We start from the raw sequence: 15536 nt of genomic DNA, 5'->3' as shown, positions 1-15536 counted from the left end.
CAAAGCAATGCAGAGCGTAGAGGTCAGGTAAACGAGCATTAGTAGTGTCCACTGCGAGCTGCGTTCAAAGGAACCAAAAGTAGACTCCATGCTACAGATGTGAAGCACTTAGGAACAGTGATAAACAACTAAATATTATTCCAGCGAGAACAAAAATAATAATTCCGATGAATGGAAAGCAAAGTTAAGGTTAAAAACGTTCCGTTTTTATCCCACTGCTGATATTTTGTGCACAACTGTATGTTTAACAGCTTATTACTAATCAGGAGCTGTGTGTTGCCATTAGACCCTGAAAACCCATCAACATTACAATCATCAGCAAATTATCAGAAGTTTCCAGTCAAGTTTTAAGAGCAGAGAAAGTAAACAATGACAAAATTGGAAGATTTACGCAATTAATTCAACCTCAACAAAACCTTATCCTCACAATATAGACAGCTACTGTGAGTTGACTGCATACAAAAAGGTGTTAGGTGCAATCAAACATTCACCATCAGTCGTTCAGTTTAGGCTTGAATACAATTTTTTGTTTTACTTTTTCTTTTATTACGTAAAGCAAAGCATTGCTCAATAATAAATCAAACAATGATTAGAATAAAATAAAAAGTCCTGAGAATTTACATTTAATTATATCTGAACAAGCTGTATAAGGAGAAAATCATGGGTTCTATTTATCTGAATTAAAAAAACAACAAAAGAAAATAAAACATGCATAGCCCTGTTAATCAAAACCAAACAAGCATGCCGACATCCTGACAAAACAAATTCCCACACCTCTACTGATTTACTCCCTGTTAAGCATCTTAATTTAGTTTCATAAGACAAAAAATATGAGTTATGTCCCTTTTCCTTCACAGTAAGTGTCACAGAAAGTCAGCAAACCAACAGATTACAAAAAAAATCATCCATAAAAATAAAGCAAACAGCCAACAATCTGATCTATCCACTACTCTCCTCCACAAAGCTTCAAGATCTCTGAGTCAAAGGAAGATTAACAGCTGGGATTATTTTTATTGTATCTTTAATGTTGAAACATCTGCATTCAACCAGACTAAGTGTCAAAACTTCACCATGAGCAGCATGGGACATGAGGCGTTAATCAATTGGTTCTCAGGCGTGGATTAAGAGAGCACAGCCAACCACTAACTTGTTAAAAGAAAACAAATGGCACAGATGATTTTAATTACTTAGAAACCGTCTCCATCAACTTAATTAGTGTCACCAGTTAAGTTTCAATGTAGCTAAACCAGAGGTTGGAAAACCAGTAACTCATGGCGATCACAAATCACAGCTGCTGCACATATGTAATGAAAATGGCTCCAAAAGCAAAGTTAAACGCTGCACTGATTAAAAAAAAAAAAAAAAATTAAAATAGGAAAAAAAAAAGCAGGTGTAAGTACTTTCTGTCACCTTCCCAGACATAAAGACGGCATCGTTCTCTTTCCTAGTAAGACTCACACTGTATCCCAAACTTTTACTTTTCGCTTTCTGTCTCTTTGCCATGTAGATTTAAGACTGAAGTGTGCTGTTCACCAAACTAGCGGCAAAGCAACACATGTTCAGTGACAAGACCGCTTTGCATCAGGTCGTCCTGCCCTGTGCAGAGGCTCAGCTGTGGACTCACTGGGACTTTTACTTGGCTTTAGGCAGTTCTGGTTCAGCGTTGTGTAAAATAGGCGAGGGCACGGGTTTAGTGGCGCCGTTCGTCCCCTCCACAAACATGTTAGGAATGTCCTGGCCAAAGTAGATCTTACTGTTGGCCGCTATGGCCTGGTACTTCATGAGCTCCAGGTATTCCGGTGTCAATTTCAGCTGCAAAGATTTAGAAGAAAAACAGCTTATTATTAATGCATATCATCTCATGAAAATACTAGCGTGTCTCTTAGCACGACATGGCTGAAAATAAACCCAATACAGGTGTTGGAACAACTTGAGAGGGTGGGAGGAGTTAATAACAGGTTCAGGATCTGACTCAGCTGAGGAGGATAAATTTATGGGTAATCAAAACGTTACATTTCTAGAGGATAAAAAAGGTAGGAGGAGGATGTGAAGGGTTTATTCTATAAATTGCCATCTGGCCTCATTTATCAAATATAATATTCAGTCTTTAAATATTCTGTCAGTCAGATGGTATAAACTGAATCCTGTCCGCACAGCAGCTTTGTGCTTATTGACAAGTCAAATAAGTCTTTCATTAATTTATTTAATTAAAAATTAAACTTAATTTGATAAAAAGAAATAGAAAAGATACATTTTCTTCACACATAATGATATATTTAAAGCATGTATTATTTTTTATGGTTATGGCTCACAACTAATAAAAATGCAAAATTCAGTCTCAGTAGAAAAGTACTTGAGATCAATAAAAAATTATTATTGGTATTATTTTTTAACAGGAATGTTAAGGCCTAACCCTGACTGTATGCAGGCATGTGACTGGAGAGTTGAGTGGAAGGAAAAAGTAGAAAAAAGTGGAGAAGCATCAGGGATAATCAGTCTTAAGATGATTGTGAAGCAAAGCCCATCAATTGGAATGTATCCATGATTGAATCAGTTTTTTTTTTTTGAAGTATCTAAAACAGAGAAACCTTTTTAAAACCATCGAAGACGTCAAAGAAACTTCTGAAGATCTCATCACGCGATGCTAACCTTCTATTTCAGAAATCTTCTTCTCCGTCTCTTTCTCCATGACTTTCTGCTTGTACTGGATCTCTGCTACTTGAGCAACCTTTTGAGCCTCTGTTGGGTAAAACAGGGAAGAAAACAGGTAACTCTGCAACAAGACATTAGCAGATTCATCTACAGTAAAACAACAGATTTACCAATAATGGCTTTCTTCCTTTCGGTCTCTGCTTCTTTTTCTACCACTTTCTGAGTCTGTGCTGTTATTAACAGGCGGGTCTTTTCAGCCTCCCTGTACATGCACACAAAACAAAAACAAAAGAAAAAAAAAGTTTTGGAAAGTGTTTTGCCATCATTCATCTGAGAGGATGAGTTAAAAATAAATAACAGTATTTACTAAAAAAAAATGTGCACTAAATTATTATAAACTCACATGAGTTCAAAGTTTCTCCTGATAGATTCTGGGATCTTTGGCTTGGTAACACGGACTGCCTTTAACCAACAAGTGTATGTAAAGAGGAAAGAAAAACAATATCCTCTGATAGAAAATTGGTTATTTTTATAGTATAGTCAAAGTTCAATGATTAATCATTTACCAACTTTGTGTCATGAAGTAGAGAAATGAAGAAATCACAATTCAAGTAAAGCGTTTTTTGTTTTAAATACCTGAATTGTTAGTCCAGGTGCCATCGCATTAAGATCTTTCTGTAATGCAGTCTTCAGATTCTCATCTATAATATCTGTGAGACACAAAAAGGCAAATTGTGTCAACATGCAATCAATACCACATGAAGGAGTTAGGAAGAAAAAAACAACAACAACTAAAAACTACATTAAATCAAAGCCAATTTCTTACCAAACAACTCAATGTAGACCTCCTGCAGAGTGTGCACGCTGCAGAACTGGTTCAGTTCATGGTGAATCTTGTTAAAAATTAGAGTTTTGTCATAATCGGCTGTGTAGTTCCTAACAATATCCACCACTGAAACACAGATTCACACCACTAAAAATGGTCAAATTAATATCAGAACTGGGAACAAAACTGCTTTTCATTCAGTCACATGAATGTTACGTGGAAATGTTGTCTAAATTTCTACAATCCAGAACAGTCAGCTTTTGTTTCTTATCTTTTAGAAAGTTATGTCTTTTGTAACACCAGACAAAATGAAAATATGGTAAAACATCACGTGGTTTTTGCTGCTTTCTGAATCCATAATTTAACACAAATTCACAATTATAAATAGGATGCAAACAAAATCTTATTTTGCATTCTCTATTTACATCTGGTTTGTGGACCTCCTGAAATATCTTGTTTCATGACCAGTTTATTTATGTATTTATTAGCTTTTTCTTCAATCATGATTTTCCTTCATTGCGTCAGTCAGGCGTTTTGATTTTACACCACAAGATGGCGACAAAATAACAAGGTATTTCAGGAATGTGACTGTATTAAACAACTGAATGCTATAACCAAGAAACTTTTGTGTTTCAAACTGACCCCGAAAACGAAAAAAATAATGAAATAAAATAAAATAAAAATTCTGAATAATCAAATAATTGAGAGGCCACTTTGACGACCGTATGAATGCTTCGTTTGTTAATGTGACTGTTTTTGTAATGCAACTAAAACATGTTGGTAATTGTGCTTACTTTTTCGCATCAAAACAATAGAAGATACTCGTAAAAAAAATAAAAATGGCACAATTCTTTTGGGGTACCCAAGTTTCAACTACCTCCAACCATGAGGTATGTCCATTTCCTGTTTGCTGTTGGCATTTTATTTGGTAAACTTGAATTATAGGACAAAGTACTTATTTTGGCTTGGCTTAATAAGCAGCAGAAAATTATGCAACACTTTACAGAGAGCAAGAGAGAGACAGAGAGAGTTTGACCTGGCGCTGAATTCTGTCACAGCTTGTCTCTGCTAAATGAAAGTGACAGGGGGGGCAGATTTCACTGAGCAGCTGTGGCACATTGGTCAGTGCGTCCAATTGAAAGTGAAGAATGGACTCTCAGGACATCCTGCAACATGAAAATACTTAATTTTACATGTCTCCATATGAGATTAATTAATTAGTTTGGTTGTTTATACATTTATGTTTTCCCTACATTTTCTTATTTTATTATGGTAATTAAAACTAGCTAACTAACTATAAGATGTTAATCTGGATAGTTAGAGAACAAAAGATCAAAATTCTGTTGAAACCATCTCTGGAGATAATGAGGGATGTTATAGGATTAAAAAAACATGTATGTACAAGGAAATAAATGATCAGATTCCTCATGTTTCATGTACATGACTGCATTTCTGGTACATGATCTAACCTGACCTAAACTAAGAGGAAATGTTACAAAGAACTGTTTGTGGGCTTTTATGGTTGTTTTATATTTCAAATGGTCACTTTAATGTCTATTTATGTTTTTATTACTGAGTGGTTGTCGTGTGGCTACCCAATGAATGCTAAGTGTTTTTTGTGCATTACTTTAAACTGTTTTTCCCTTTTGTTTTATTTTTACTTGTGTTTTATGATCTTTTTTTGATATTTCATCCTGGTATTTGTGTCTATCATGTGGGTTTTATATTACAGCATCAGTAGCAGAGGCGTTATAGCTCCACAAGCTGCTCTGTAGTGCACCATTCAGCACTATGATTGGCTCTTTATCCATTGTGTAGCTTTTCATTATAATTTCAGGTTCTTTTTATTTTTTTTAATCAAAATTAACAGATGTATCTTGCGTCATGATTGTAATTCTTAAATATATCTCGCAAATATCTGCAACCACAGTGATGGAAAGATTGTGCCTTCATTTGTATTCCGTTTAAATAAATCACTCAAACTATTTATTCCTTCGTGTTTTCATTCAGAAGCCATTTGTTTGGGTTCAAAAGTGGTTACCTAGCAATCTATGAAACAAACACATTACCAGACAGAGCTAATTGTTTTACGCTCAGAGATGTGTATGGTTCTGGGAATGGATCGTTTACTTAGTGAGAAGGAAGAGCGGGATACGCTTACCTGGATAGATAAAATACCTTTCTCCAGGCCAAAAAAAAACGTCAGCAGGGACTTCAGTGATGGAGGTAGATCTTGTCTTGTGTCTGTAACTGCTAGCCGATTGTTTATTCAGTTTGTATGTGTCAGTTTGTGTTTTTATTGACTTGGGTACTCTGTGTATCTACATGCTGGACCCTCCTGCAGTGATGGTTGCGGAGATTGTTAAGCATTATTTCCCAAGGATTGTTGACATTCACAACTATATTACTTCCTGCAAGACGCAGCAGAAACGCAACAACTGGAAACTTCTCAACAAGTAAGACGATCCGCAGCTTTGTATTTTATTACATCTGATTCATGGGAATTATTTCTGGTATTTGTCTATCAGGGCCCCGATGAAGGTATGACTAAAATAAAATTTGTACTAGTAGTAGTAGTAATAATCTTGTATCATTATATTGTAAAAATACCCAATAATAGCAAGTTTTAGTTTATTAATATTGACCTCAAGATTAGTATTAAAAACTGATGTTTCCATGTTTATGGTTCTATTCATGGTGACAAAGTTCACAGAACAATTGGCCCTCAGCACCATAGATTACCCATCATTTATTCTTGTTATGTTGAAACATATGTGGTGTGTTTGATGCTGAAAAGCAAAATCTTCCCATACTAACCAAAGCACACAGTTATAGTGTCCCATTAGCTTTTAGAATATCCAGCAGCTTCAGGCTTGTCATTGCAGGACAAAAAAGATTTTTCCAAACAACTAGTAATTTAAAAAAGAAAAACACAGCCTGGGGACCAGTGGATAAAACAAATGGGGCTTTGTCATTTATATGAAGCCGGAATTTATTGTCATGTTCCGTGTTTTTCTGTGTGTTTATTTTGAGTTTCCTGTGTCTCTGAGTCTCCGTGTTGTCCTGTCTTCCCCTTGATTGCTCCCAGGTGTTTCTCGTTGCCCAATTACCTCCTGTGTATTTAGTCTCACCTGTGTCTCTGTGTGTTGTCGGGTCCTTGTCTATGTGTCCTGTCCATGCCTGTTGCTACCAGTGCTGCGCCCTAGCATTCCGCTCAACTGCGCTGCCAGCTTTTGTGGACTTTGGATATTGTTTGAGCCTATTTTCACCATTAAATCACCATAATCATCTCATCCTGGGTCTGCTGCGTCTGCTTCGCTGCCCTTCACCACACCAGTTCATGACATTTATTGATCATAGATTAAATTGTTCATTGCTCCACTTTAGGCATGAATATAAAATTTTAAATATGTTTTATAAGAACTGATAGAAATGTCTTCAAAAGTGAAAAAGCGGCAGTCTGTCGCAGACAAGTTTCACCTATTTTTACAAATTATAAAAAAGACAGAAAGACTGGTCTTCAGGTAGTGGACTGGTTTTCTATGCAATGCAAATATTAAGATACATTTTTTTTCTGGGCCTTTTCATCAAGTCATCAGAAAACACCAACATGCACTCCCTCACCCACATCCTGGTAACTGGAGTTACACACAGCCAAGAACAAATTTATGAGCCCCTACTGTAAACATAGCTGTCCATGTGGGCTCATTAGTAAATTGCATGCCGTTTGCTTTCGACTTATTTTTCTGTAGTAGAAACATATGTTTCTCTGTATGGTCAGGAAGGTGTTTTCCAAGCTGGACTTTTATGTCTCAGAGGACATGGTGGAGAAGATTGTTTCAAGCACTCCTGGTGTGATACTGCAAGTGCTGTTTTCCCTCAAGGAGAAGTTAGAGAAGAAACTGACATTTTCAGGTACTATCTTAAATCTTCTATTGCATCATTAATGTGGTTTTCAAGGTAGCAATTCATCACAAGACAGAGATGAAGAAAAATTACAAAACTATCATAAGGTTGATGACAAAAATGTAATTACACATGCTAATGTGCTGATTTCAAGTAAAGTGTGATGACTCTGCTGACTTCCTGCCATATATGCAGGATTTAAAACTTTAATGGGGTATGTTGTGGAAAATGTTAGATGACAATGCCCAAAATGTTTCTATTTTTGTCTTTTTGGTCTGAAAAGTGTAATTTTAGACTTTCTAATGTGGTGCTATACTCAGCTTGACTCAAAGTTTATTTATAGAGCTGTTGTAAAAGCAATGGAAGTTGACCAAATGGCTGAACAAGTCAATAAATGCAAACTTTACAACTGTAAACAAAGCTATGGTCGTTAAAAGGAGTGTTTACTCTTCACAAATGATGTGGATAAATGAAGTAGAAAAAAAATACTTTTAAAAATATATCAAGTAGAGAATAATATTATTTGGAGTCCAACTCAGGCTTGTTTTACAAACTTGTTTTACAGGTTTTAAACTAACAAGACATTTTTAAAATATAAATATTCAGAATAATATATATCTTATCTGCTCCTTTTAAACATCAGTAACATATACTTCATTGTATGTTTTCAGGATCTAAAGATGTAAAAGCATGGTATACTCTCTCCAGATCTTTGAGAGAGAGATAACCTGAGTCTGAGTTGGTAAAAGCTTGACATAATGACAGAGGCCACCTACTTATCAAATTTAAAACCCCCATCAAAAGTCACGCCGGGGGGTTTGACATCTGAGAAGAGAAAATGATAAACGGTACCTGAGAGAGAATGTAGCTGGACCTGAACAAAATAAAACATTTTTGCTTTTACTTTGACTTAGGAGGTGCCTGCTCAACATTTGTTTGGACATTGTCAGAATAAATTGCTAAAATTGTTAGAATGTTATTTTATAAACTCAAGTGGAAATAAAATATGTAAAAAAGACCATATTATGACCCACTGGGTCATTAAAAGGAAAACTTCCAGTATAAAAACTAAACACACTGTGGATTTCTAGTGTCTATATTTTACATGACAATTCAAATAAAACCACTCAGCTTAATATTCTGATAAAACAATCAGGTCCCCACTAGTCTGTTGTCACTAGTGATCACATACCACCCTGTGAAATAAAGTAAGAAAAAGTTTTGAAACAAGAAAACATTTCCTAGAAAAAAATCTGGGATTAATGAAAAATATGGAAAGAAAAGGGAAACATGATTTAAAAATAACAGATATGAAAACAAATAATCAAGATTAAGAAAAATATAAATTTTAAGAGGTTTTTATGTTGAGCTGACCAATCAGTACAATCCGTTTTTCAAATGGCCTTTCTGTGTTTCTACAAACTCTTTACCAACTTCCATCACTGCTGTTTCTAGCTCTACCGTGATTTTTAAATCTATTGTCTTGCCAATCCTGAGATCACTGTTCGTCCTGACAGCCCCCCTCATATAGCAGCTGCCTCCTTTGAAGACACCAGACCAAAGTCTGATTAGAAAACGCCACAACATGATGGTGTGAATTGGGGCAAACCATGTGGGGCACACACGGTTTGCCCCAGTAAGCTCACTCTGTGAAGCTGACCTCAGACCACTGCCCCCTCCCTTTAATACTCTCTCGTTTATCACTTTCATCTGCACCCATCCTCTATCAGCAAGGGGAGCTCGGGTCTCTTTATCAGCTCCTATCATCCAGATGGTCCTTATCAAGCAGTGAGAGCTCAGCACTGTTGACTGAAAGACAGATTTTCTCTCTCTGTCCTCTTATCTGACATTGTCTGTTTCCTTTTGTATTCCTCATTTATTTGCTAACCTCTTTACTTTCAGTTATTATGTTCACCAGATTTGTTAGATTGAATCTCTTAAGATTTCTTTGCTTTTGTTGTGTGCTTATTTTTTGTTAGATGTAGAAATTCAACAGGCCGAGGCAGAAATTGTGGCTCAACTGGAAAAGATGAAGATTACAGAGCCAACAGTGTATGGGAAAACTGTTACTTTGAATTGAACCTAGAAGTTTTTTGTTTTTAAAAAAATCTGTTGCTCTATTTGTGATGATGATTAGAATAAACCAACATTTGACTTGTTCATTTTTCTATCACAAAGGGAACCGCATCAAGTGATATATTTCACAGAGATGAGCCTTTCAGCAACCCGGCAAGTCATACTGGAAAAAGAACTTCAGATTGAGGAACTTCAGGATATTCTGAGGGTACACTCCTGAAAGCTCATTTCAATTCAAACTTCTGACTGGTGAAACATCTGCAAAAACATCCATCTTCCTTTATAATGCTCTGTGTGAGGGGAAGCTTGCTCATGTTGCTGCACAAGTGTGTGGAGGCGGGCATGTGTGTGTGATGTGTCACACCCTGTGTCAGCAGCAGTCTGAGTCGCCACCGGCTCAGCGGATTTAAACCTTTTTGTTGATCTTTTTCCACGTCTGTTTAAAATGAACATAGAAAGCAGAATGGTGACCTACATTTCCAATTTCGCCTTCTAGTTCATTTTTCCTTAGGTAACCTACCTCCAGACTGACATTTTTTCTCTCTCTCTCTGTTTTCATGTACTTAGAACCTCTGGGTGAAAATGAGCAAGTTGGAGGAGCTCATTCAATTGAAGGACAAGCGCATTGAACATCTGACAAGTCTTTCAGAGATGTATTAAACTAAAATAATGCTTGCCAGTCCGTGAGTCACCTCCGGCTATTTTTTTTTTTTCTTTTGCCACATCGGTATTTGTTTTAAGATGTAATTATTAAAGAACAACTACCATACATGTCCATCCTTCCTTTTATTCTATATTCTAAACATATTTGGATATAAAACATTGTACACCAAGATGCAAGTTTTTGATAACATTTCATCTTTTAAGCTTTTATGTGACTTCCATACACGTGACCATATATTTATATGTGGTCACTTGTGTATGTTAGTCGTATGTGACTATTTCTGTCTACAATGTGGGGTTGTGAGGACCACTGGTCCTTGTGGCGACATTTTCTTGGTCCCCATGAGGGGAAATGGTTTGTGACTAGGGTTTATAAGTCTGTGATGGTTAGGTTGAGGGTTAAGGTAAGTGTTAGGCTGTAGAAAATGAATGGAAGTCAATGTATCGTCCCCACAATGAAAACACAACTATGTGTGTGTGAAGTTAAATCAAAGGATGATTCAATGCAGCATTTAAGGATGCATATGCAACCAGATCACTGCAGGCTTTTTACATTTTTCTCTAAATCAGTTTTCTATATCTGTTTTTCAGATAAGTTGTGCAAAAGTAAGCAAAAGTCCTAAAATAATTATTCTGGTGTCATTTGTTACATTACATAAACATCCCATTTTATACTTCGCAATTGTCTGCAACCACGGTGATGGAAAGATTGTGCCTTCATTTGTATTCCATTTAAATAAAACACCCAAACTATTTATTTTTTCCTGTTTTCATTCAGAAGCAATTTGTTTTGGTTCAGAAGTGGTTACCTAGAAACCTATGAAACAAACACATTAGCAGACAGCTAACAGCCAATTGTTTTACGCTCAGCGATGTGTATGGTTCTGGGAATGGATCGTTTACTTAGCGATAAGGAAGAGCGGGATACGCTTACCTGGATATATAAAATACCTTTCTCCAGGTCCATAAAAAACATCAGCAGGGACTTCAGTGATGGAGGTAGATCTTGTCTTGTGTCTGTAACTGCTAGCCGATTGTTTATTCAGTTTGTGTTTTTATTGACTTGGGTACTCTGTGTATCTACATGCTGGACCCTCCTGCAGTGATGGTTGCGGAGATTGTTGAGCATTATTTCCCAAGGATTGTTGACATTCACAACTATATTACTTCCTGCAATACGCAGCAGAAACGCAACAACTGGAACCTTCTCAACAAGTAAGACGATCCTCAGCTTTGTATTTTATGACATCTGATTCCTGGGAATTATTTCTGGTATTCTTCTGTCAGGATCCCGGTGAATGTATGACTAAAATAAAATATGTAAAAAATAAATAAAAATAATCTTGTATCATTATATTGTAAAAATACCCAATAATAGCAAGTTTTAGTTTATTAGTATTGACCTCAAGATTAGTATTAAAAACTGATGTTTCCATGTTTATGGTTCTATTCATGGTGACAAAGTTCACAGAACAATTGGCCCTCAGCACCATAGATTACCCATCATTTATTCTTGTTATGTTGAAACATATGTGGTGTGTTTGATGCTGAAAAGCAAAATCTTCCCATACTAACCAAAGCACACAGTTATAGTGTCCCATTAGCTTTTAGAATATCCAGCAGCTTCAGGCTTGTCATTGCAGGACAAAAAAGGTTTTTCCAAACAACTAGTAATTTAAAACAAAACAAAAAAGCAAAACAATACAAAACAAAAAAAAAGTCAACCATGTTTTTTTTGTTTGTTTGTTTTTGGTTTTGTTTTAAATCCTTTCCATTTTTCTCACTGTCCATAGTAGAAATGTTAAGTTTGTTAAGGCATTTGTTTCAGCCACTGGCTAAAACAAATGGGGCTTTGTCATGTATATGAAGCCGGAATTTATTGATCATAGATTAAATTGTTCATTGCCACTCTGATCAAATCCAAAACATTACTAATGAATATAAAATTTTAAAAATGTTTTATAAGAGCTGATAGAAATGTCTTCAAAAGTGAAACAACAAGTTTTACCTCCATCTATCCATCCATTTTCTTACACCCTTTTACCTGGTGGGGTCGGGAGATGCTGGTGCCAATCTCCAGATAACGTTCAGTGCAAGAGGCGGGGTTCACCCTGGACAGGTCACCAGTCTGTCGCAGACAAGTTTTACTTATTTTTACAAATTATAAAAAAGACAGAAAGACTGGTCTTCAGTTACTGGACTGGTTTTCTATGCAATGCAAATGTTAAGCTAAATCTTTTTTCTGGGCCTTTTCATCAAGTCATCAGAAAACACCAACATGCACTCCCTCACCCACATCCTGGTAACTGGAGTTACACACAGCCAAGAACAAATTTATGAGCCCCTACTGTAAACATAGCTGTCCATGTGGGCTCATTAGTAAATTGCATGCCGTTTGCATTCGACTTATTTTTTCTGTAGTAGAAACATATGTTTCTCTGTATGGTCAGGAGGGTGTTTTCCAAGCTGGACTTTTATGTCTCAGAGGACATGGTGGAGAAGATTGTTTCAAGCACTCCTTGTGTGATACTGCCAGTGCTGTTTTTCCTCAAGGAGAAGATAGAGAATAAACTGGCGCAAGCAACAAGGACACAGGTTTGTATTTGCACAAAAAAACTTTAAGTCACATTTTGTCAAAAACTTTAATGTGGAAGCGAACATAAATTTTTGTGGTCTATTTTTTTTTTTTATCTCCTTCCTACGTAGCATTACTCTCGGAATCAGGAGAATCTGTTTTCAGGTACTATATTAATTCTTCTATTGCATCATTAATGTGGTTTTCAAGGTAGCAATTCATCACAAGACAGTGATGAGGAAAAATTACAAAACTATCATAAGGTTGATGACAAAAATTTAATTACACAAGCTAATGTGCTGATTTCAAGCAAAGTGTGATGACTCTGCTGACTTCCTGAATGCCATATATGCAGGATTTAAAACTTTAATGGGGTATGTTGTGGAAAATGTTAGATGACAATGCCCAAAATGTTTCTAATTTTGTCTTTTTGGTCTGAAAAGTGTAATTTTAGACTTTCTAATGTGGTGCTATACTCAGCTTGACTCAACGTTTATTTATAGAGCTCTTGTAAAAGCAATGGAAGTTGACCAAATGGCTGAACAAGTCAATAAATGCAAACTTTACAACTGCAAACAAAGCTATGGTCGTTGCAAGCAGTGTTTACTCTTTACAAATGATGTGGATAAATGAATTTGAAAATAAGCAAATTTACTTTTAAAAATATATCAAGTAAAGAATAATATTATTTGGAGTCCAACTCAGGCTTAAAATCTTTTTACAGGTGTTAAACTAACAAGACATTTTTTAAATATAAATATTCAGAATAATATATATTTTATCTGTTCCTTTTGCTAAAATTGTTAGAATGTTATTTTATAAACTCAAGTGGAAATAAAATATGTAAAAAAGACCATATTATGACCCACTGGGTCATAAAAAGGAAAACTTCCAGTATAAAAACTAAACACACTGTGGATTTCTATTGTCTATATTTTACATGACAATTCAAATAAAACCACTCAGCTTAATATTCTGATAAAACAATCAGGTCCCCACTAGTCTGTTGTCACTAGTGATCACATACCACCCTGTGAAATAAAGTAAGAAAAAGTTTTGCAACGAAAAATCATTTCCTAGAAAAAAATCTGGGAATAATGAAAAATATGGAAAGAAAAGGGACCCAGGATTAAAAAATAACAGATATGAAAACAAATAATCAAGATTAAGAAAAATATAAATTTTAAGAGGTTTTTATGTTGAGCTGACCAATCAGTACAATCCGTTTTTCAAATGGCCTTTCTGTGTTTCTACAAACTCTTTACCAACTTCCATCACTGCTGTTTCTAGCTCTACCGTGATTTTTAAATCTATTGTCTTGCCAATCCTGAGATCACTGTTCGTCCTGACAGCCCCCCTCATATAGCAGCTGCCTCCTTTGAAGACACCAGACCAAAGTCTGATTAGAAAACGCCACAACATGATGGTGTGAATTGGGGCAAACCATGTGGGGCACACATGGTTTGCCCCAGTAAGCTCACTCTGTGAAGCTGACCTCAGACCACTGCCCCCTCCCTTTAATACTCTCTCGTTTTCCACTTTCATCTGCACCCATCCTCTATCAGCAAGGGGAGCTCGGGTCTCTTTATCAGCTCCTATCATCCAGATGGTCCTTATCAAGCAGTGAGAGCTCAGCACTGTTGACTGAAAGACAGATTTTCTCTCTCTGTCCTCTTATCTGACATTGTCTGTTTCCTTTTGTATTCCTCATTTATTTGCTAACCTCTTTACTTTCAGTTATTATGTTCACCAGATTTGTTAGATTGAATCTCTTAAGATTTTTTTGCTATTGTTGTGTGTTTATTTTGTTAGATGTAGAAATTCAACAGGCCGAAGCAGGAATTATGGCTCAACTGGCAGAGATGAAGATTACAGAGCCAACACAGTATGGGAAAACACTTTGAATTGAACCTAAAAGTTTTTGTTTTTAAAAAATCAGTTGCTCTACTTGTGATGACAATTAGAATAAAGCACCGTTTGACTAGCTCATTTTTATATCACAAAGGGAACCGCAGCAACAGATGTTTTTCCCAGAGATCAGCCGTTTAACTTTGCGGCAAGTCATGCTGGAAAAAGAACTTTTGGTCCAGGAACTTCAGGATAATATGAAGGTACACTCATACAAGTTCACTTCAATTCAAACTGCTGACTGGTGAAACATCTGCAAAAACATCCATCTCCCTTTATAATGCTCTGTGTGAGGGGAAGCTTGCTCATGTTGCTGCACAAGTGGGTGTGTGTGTGTGTGTGTGTGTGTGTGTGTGTGTGCGCGTGTGTGTGTGTGTGTGTGTGATGTGTCACACCCTGTGTCAGCATCAGTCCATGAGTCACCACCGGCTCAGCGGATATAAACCTTTTTTTTCTTTTGCCACATCTGTTTATAAAGGAAAAAAAACAAGCAGAATGATGACCTACATTTCCAATTTCTCCTTCTGGTTCATGCCTCTTTAGCTAAACTACCTCCACATTGACATTTTTTCTCTCTCTCTGTTTTCTTGTATTTAGATCCTTCAGGTGAAAGTGAACAAGTTGGAGGAGCTCGTTCAATTGAAGGACAAGCGCATTGAACATCTGACAAGTCTTCCAGAGGTGTACAAAACTAAACTATTGCTACCTGGTTAAAAAGGAACTCACAGTCACTAAATTTTATTTTTTCTGGAATATATACTAAAAATACTGAAGATGAGGGAGTATCAATACGTTAATTAATTTGTTTTAAAATGTAATTAATAAAGAACAACTGCATGACCATCCTTTGTTTTATTCTATATTATTTTAAACACCTTTGGCTCTAAATTTTGATAAACTATATTTTGAAAATATACAAGTTAATAGATA

At 36.1% G+C, this 15536-nt stretch overlaps 3 protein-coding genes across 4 annotated transcripts; 2 read left to right on the top strand and 1 right to left on the bottom strand.

Moving 5' to 3' along the window:
* Positions 1-1013: 1013 nt before the first annotated feature.
* On the bottom strand, positions 1014-4365 carry LOC111606683 (erlin-1-like). Its single transcript, XM_023327821.1, has 7 exons — positions 4356-4365; positions 3479-3604; positions 3289-3362; positions 3056-3114; positions 2823-2914; positions 2650-2739; positions 1014-1856 (listed from the first exon to the last, which is right to left on the bottom strand). The coding sequence occupies exons 1-7, from the start codon at positions 4363-4365 to the stop codon at positions 1633-1635; spliced, it is 675 nt and encodes a 224-aa protein (XP_023183589.1). The 3' UTR covers positions 1014-1632.
* Positions 4335-10878, top strand: LOC111606557 (sperm flagellar protein 1-like). Of its 2 annotated transcripts, none has more exons than XM_023327374.1 (6): positions 4335-4368; positions 5823-5934; positions 7260-7393; positions 9364-9436; positions 9563-9668; positions 10028-10878. In XM_023327374.1, exons 2-6 carry the CDS (start codon positions 5825-5827, stop codon positions 10118-10120), a joined length of 516 nt encoding a protein of 171 aa, XP_023183142.1. In that variant the 5' UTR covers positions 4335-4368; positions 5823-5824; the 3' UTR covers positions 10121-10878. The 2 variants fall into 2 exon arrangements, with proteins under 2 accessions (XP_023183142.1, XP_023183141.1); XM_023327373.1 differs by lacking the exon at positions 4335-4368 and adding an exon at positions 4827-5704.
* Positions 10879-10976: 98 nt separating this feature from the next.
* On the top strand, positions 10977-15449 carry LOC111606551 (sperm flagellar protein 1-like). Its single transcript, XM_023327364.1, has 7 exons — positions 10977-11122; positions 11227-11338; positions 12574-12718; positions 12830-12863; positions 14511-14583; positions 14704-14809; positions 15204-15449. The coding sequence occupies exons 1-7, from the start codon at positions 10996-10998 to the stop codon at positions 15318-15320; spliced, it is 714 nt and encodes a 237-aa protein (XP_023183132.1). The 5' UTR covers positions 10977-10995; the 3' UTR covers positions 15321-15449.
* Positions 15450-15536: the final 87 nt, after the last annotated feature.

The sequence above is a fragment of the Xiphophorus maculatus genome, chromosome 22 (genome assembly GCF_002775205.1).
Source record: "Xiphophorus maculatus strain JP 163 A chromosome 22, X_maculatus-5.0-male, whole genome shotgun sequence".
Taxonomy (NCBI): domain Eukaryota; kingdom Metazoa; phylum Chordata; class Actinopteri; order Cyprinodontiformes; family Poeciliidae; genus Xiphophorus; species Xiphophorus maculatus.
This window is presented reverse-complemented; position numbering and strand designations above follow the sequence as displayed.

Bases quoted from the DNA above. Each gene is read 5' to 3' on its own strand.
- LOC111606683 (XM_023327821.1), bottom strand. The intron at 3,363-3,478 runs GTAAGAAATTGG...TGTGTCTCACAG, and splicing joins GGTCTACATTGAGTTGTTTG to ATATTATAGATGAGAATCTG. The intron at 1,857-2,649 runs GTTAGCATCGCG...TTTTCATGAGAT, and splicing joins GAAGATTTCTGAAATAGAAG to GATATGCATTAATAATAAGC.
- LOC111606557 (XM_023327373.1), top strand. From the start codon at position 5,530: ATGAAACAAACACATTACCAGACAGAGCTAATTGTTTTACGCTCAGAG. The intron at 5,705-5,822 runs GTAGATCTTGTC...ACCCTCCTGCAG, and splicing joins CAGGGACTTCAGTGATGGAG to TGATGGTTGCGGAGATTGTT. The intron at 9,437-9,562 runs GTATGGGAAAAC...TCTATCACAAAG, and splicing joins AAGATTACAGAGCCAACAGT to GGAACCGCATCAAGTGATAT.
- LOC111606551 (XM_023327364.1), top strand. From the start codon at position 10,996: ATGTGTATGGTTCTGGGAATGGATCGTTTACTTAGCGATAAGGAAGAG. The intron at 11,339-12,573 runs GTAAGACGATCC...CTGTATGGTCAG, and splicing joins AACTGGAACCTTCTCAACAA to GAGGGTGTTTTCCAAGCTGG. The intron at 12,864-14,510 runs GTACTATATTAA...TTATTTTGTTAG, and splicing joins TCAGGAGAATCTGTTTTCAG to ATGTAGAAATTCAACAGGCC.